This window comes from Glycine soja, chromosome 13 (genome assembly GCF_004193775.1).
Source record: "Glycine soja cultivar W05 chromosome 13, ASM419377v2, whole genome shotgun sequence".
In the NCBI taxonomy this organism is placed as follows: Eukaryota; Viridiplantae; Streptophyta; class Magnoliopsida; order Fabales; family Fabaceae; genus Glycine; species Glycine soja.
Genome location: NC_041014.1, coordinates 15,992,223 through 15,995,848, shown reverse-complemented (window position 1 = coordinate 15,995,848; position 3,626 = coordinate 15,992,223). Strand labels below are relative to the sequence as shown.

The following is a 3,626-nucleotide window of genomic DNA, read 5'->3' as shown; positions in this document are numbered from 1 at the left end:
CAATCAGATTTAAAGTTTTGCTCCAGTAAAATTCATATTAACATTTAATGTGATCCTTTATTAGGAAAACTACAGAGGTAAAATTTTAATTCTAATTAGAGAACAACACCAACAACACTTGTAGAATTGTACTTAAATTTTGTCAATTTTTTTTATTAAAAATTATAGTGAGATTGGATTGAAATCATGGTGAAAATCTATGAGTAACAAATTTCTGGATAATTTTTCTACCTTTAATTCCTTTGTGAGGCCTAACATTTTAACAATTATTTAAAATTTGTACCAATTAATTTTACTTTCTCCTGCAAAATACTTCTCTAACACAATATTGGGTTTGGTGTTTGTTGCTACAACAAAATACCCATACAAGAGCTGTAACATTGTCATGGCGCTGTTTGAGTAAAGTAAAATAACAATAATTAATAAAAGAAGTTTATCTTTTCTGAATTCTAATGGCTATCAGAGGTGTTTGACCAGCTTCAGCACTATTAACAAATGGCCATATAATATAATTCTCAATATACATACCTAACGCCAACAGAAAGAAAAAAATATTGTTGCCTGAGAAATTACATTATTGTTCCTTCAACCCTTCATAGACTAAGATTCAATTTACAATCAAAATATGGATAAAACAAAAAGAGTAGAAAAAGTTCTTAATCAAAGACTTATTATTGCACATACACAAGGGATATACATAGATGAAGGAAAGACTGAAAGGGAAAAGAAAAACAAGAAGAAATTAGAAAGATATCAGACCTTCTCCTACAAGCAAGCCCAACATGAGGACAATAAGACCAAGTGTGATGCATTGACCTGGTGATACGAAGGTTTGTGAGTAAGCAAATAAAGTGAGGGCTGCACCAATTAATCCAATCAAAAGAGCCATCATGTTCTGCTTCATTTTCCTTCAGTCACTGATATCAATTCTCTTTCTCCTTTTTGATGGGGATCTGGAATGGAAGAAAACACTCTTGTTCAAGTTTTGATGGTTGCCGGCGTTTTGCTAGCTTAGCACGTCCAATCTTGGAATCTTATATATTAGTCTTTCTAGCAAGTCAACGCTTGAAGGGGATGATGGTGGTTAATAAAATATAATTAGTAGATTGATCATTGATCCATGGGGAATAAAATATACCCAAAACAAAAATAAGTAATGACATTACTGAGGGAGGGGTGGGGGGAATATCCTCCCAAATGAGATACCATGTGTTTATGTCTCTCATAAATTTCTCCATTAAATGTAGTAGAGACCTGCCATGGAGACTTCTCACAAAATGAAGAAAAAAAAAAGCAAATACAATAGAAATTAAACATAGAAATAAATATTATATATTTTATTTTTTTAGAGATTACAAGTATTATTTACTGGAAGTAAATTTGTTTAAGTGAGTAAGATTATCATGAAGAAAAAAATTATTTTAAATATAATGTGTGCAATTTTAAATGCAATATTTTTTTGTCAAAAATATTAAATTATAGTAAGATTCCTGTGTTTTGCTTAAATTATAATAGGACCTATTCTTTTTTTAAGCTAGAAAAAATCCCATAACTTTTGCATTTTTGTTAGTCACTCCCCCTTAATTGTTTCAAATGGTGTTAACCTTGTTTGATCACATGATTGGTATGTGATTTGTAAGTAATTTTTTTTCAAACACACTGGGTATATCATGGCATGATATATCCCATGTGTCTATCTCTCTCATTATGATCGATTTCTCTATCAAATGGAGAAGAGATGAACCTATGAGGGAGCTTATCACAAAACGAAGAAAAGAAAATCAAAATAAATAGAAATTACACATAAAAATAAACACGATACATTTTATTTTTTTAGAGATTATAAATATCATTTACCAAAAGTAATTTTGTTTAAATGAGTAAGATCATTATGAAGAACAAAGCTATTTTAGATGTAGTACCTTTTTTCTGTAAAAAAAAGATTAAATTACAATGACACCTCGGTGTTTTATTCAAATTACTCTAGGACCCTTTCTTTTTTTAACCTATAGAAAATCCCATAACTTTTGTGTTCTTGTTACAGTGATTTCCGTTGTGCTCCAAATGGTGTTAACTTTGTTTGGTCCCATGATTGGTATGTAACTTGCATGTAATTTCTTTCAACATCATGTGTGTTGTTAAGTCTTGTTATGAAGAACATATATAGTCTAGTTATGTTTTATGATTCTATGTAATTCCTTTATATGATATATGAGATCCTTGTTATAAGGAAGAATTTGTATCTATCAATATTGTAATTAAGTCCTATTTTGTATATTTATTTGTTAGCTTCCACATGATAACATCGTATAAATATTTTTTATTTTCATGTTCTAGAAAAATAAGCGTAATTATAGTAATACTTATAGGGTGCTACAAGTTGCATGGTCATTCTTTGTAAATGTTTAGGGTCATTAGTTCATTATATTGTTATTTGATATGATTAGCTTTTAGAAATGCTTGACAAAGATAAATAAAGAAACTAATTTATGTGGAAAACCCTAGATGGGAGAATCCATAAGTAGAGGAGAATCAATTCAATGTATAGAAAATTGCTGAAAGAGAGATTCAAAGAGAACAACTATTGCAATATTATTATATTAGTGTATATAAAATCCTAGATCAATAATATTAAGGTCCATACTGATAGGATTCCACCTTCACTCCCCCAAAAGGGGCCAATAGTGGGGTTTGGTCTCAAGCCTACCTATTACTCTGTGAATAGTTTGCAAAAAAATGGCCAGAAAGTAAGGGATTCATGAGGGAGAAGGATGCATCATGCACGATTATATATACAAAATTCTAGGCTTTCAGCATCTACACATTTCTTAAGTCAGAGATTATGCACAGAGCATACACATGTTTAATGTCGTTCAGCTAACTAATATTTCAGTCACGCATTAAATTGTAGTAGGTACCTTGCATAGAAGACTAAAAGAGAGAGGACATTGAGCAGCATGAATTGCATTTGACTAGTTGACTGCTAAAGCTTCTCATTTTCCACTGATTGTTACTAATTTCGAAAATTTCTTGCTTCTTTTACTAGCATGCAGAAGACAAAAGAAAAGAGCTTAGGTAGTATTCAAAAGTAACTAAAACACTTAGTAGCTAGCTAGCAACATGAAAATGCAAAAAGGGTACTATCACCATCTAAAAGGACTGCTATAAAGATCAAAAGGCAATACCATTAAACTGATCAAAGTTTATTAAGTTTCAGCTCGCTGCATGCAATTCATAATGGAGATAACATTTTGTTAATGATTGTGTAAATGTCAAAGTGACCACCACAAAGACAAGAAAAGAAGGCTTTGTATGCACTTTTACTCTTTTAGTTTGAGACTGATGTGATTTCCTTTACCTAGCAGTAGCAAAGGTACGGTTAACTTTACCTTCCTAAGCATCTTATCCATTATCCATTATCCACACTCCATCAATAATACACATGAAGCATAAAAAGTTTCTTAAAATATTGATGTTTCAAAACAATGGAAATAATGGATGAAAATTCCTAAGTGGTAACTCGCACTTGCACGCGCACACATACATTCGCTCACTTATCTTATGTTATGTTATAGATACTTGCAAAATTATATTTTGATGAGTCCATAATATGTTTTTAGCTTATT

At 30.9% G+C, this 3,626-nt stretch overlaps 1 protein-coding gene across 1 annotated transcript; it reads right to left on the bottom strand.

The window, feature by feature from the left end:
• Positions 1–488: 488 nt before the first annotated feature.
• Positions 489–1,049, bottom strand: LOC114382017. Its single transcript, XM_028341248.1, has one exon. It carries the CDS (start codon positions 902–904, stop codon positions 743–745), a length of 162 nt encoding a protein of 53 aa, XP_028197049.1. The 5' UTR covers positions 905–1,049; the 3' UTR covers positions 489–742.
• Positions 1,050–3,626: the final 2,577 nt, after the last annotated feature.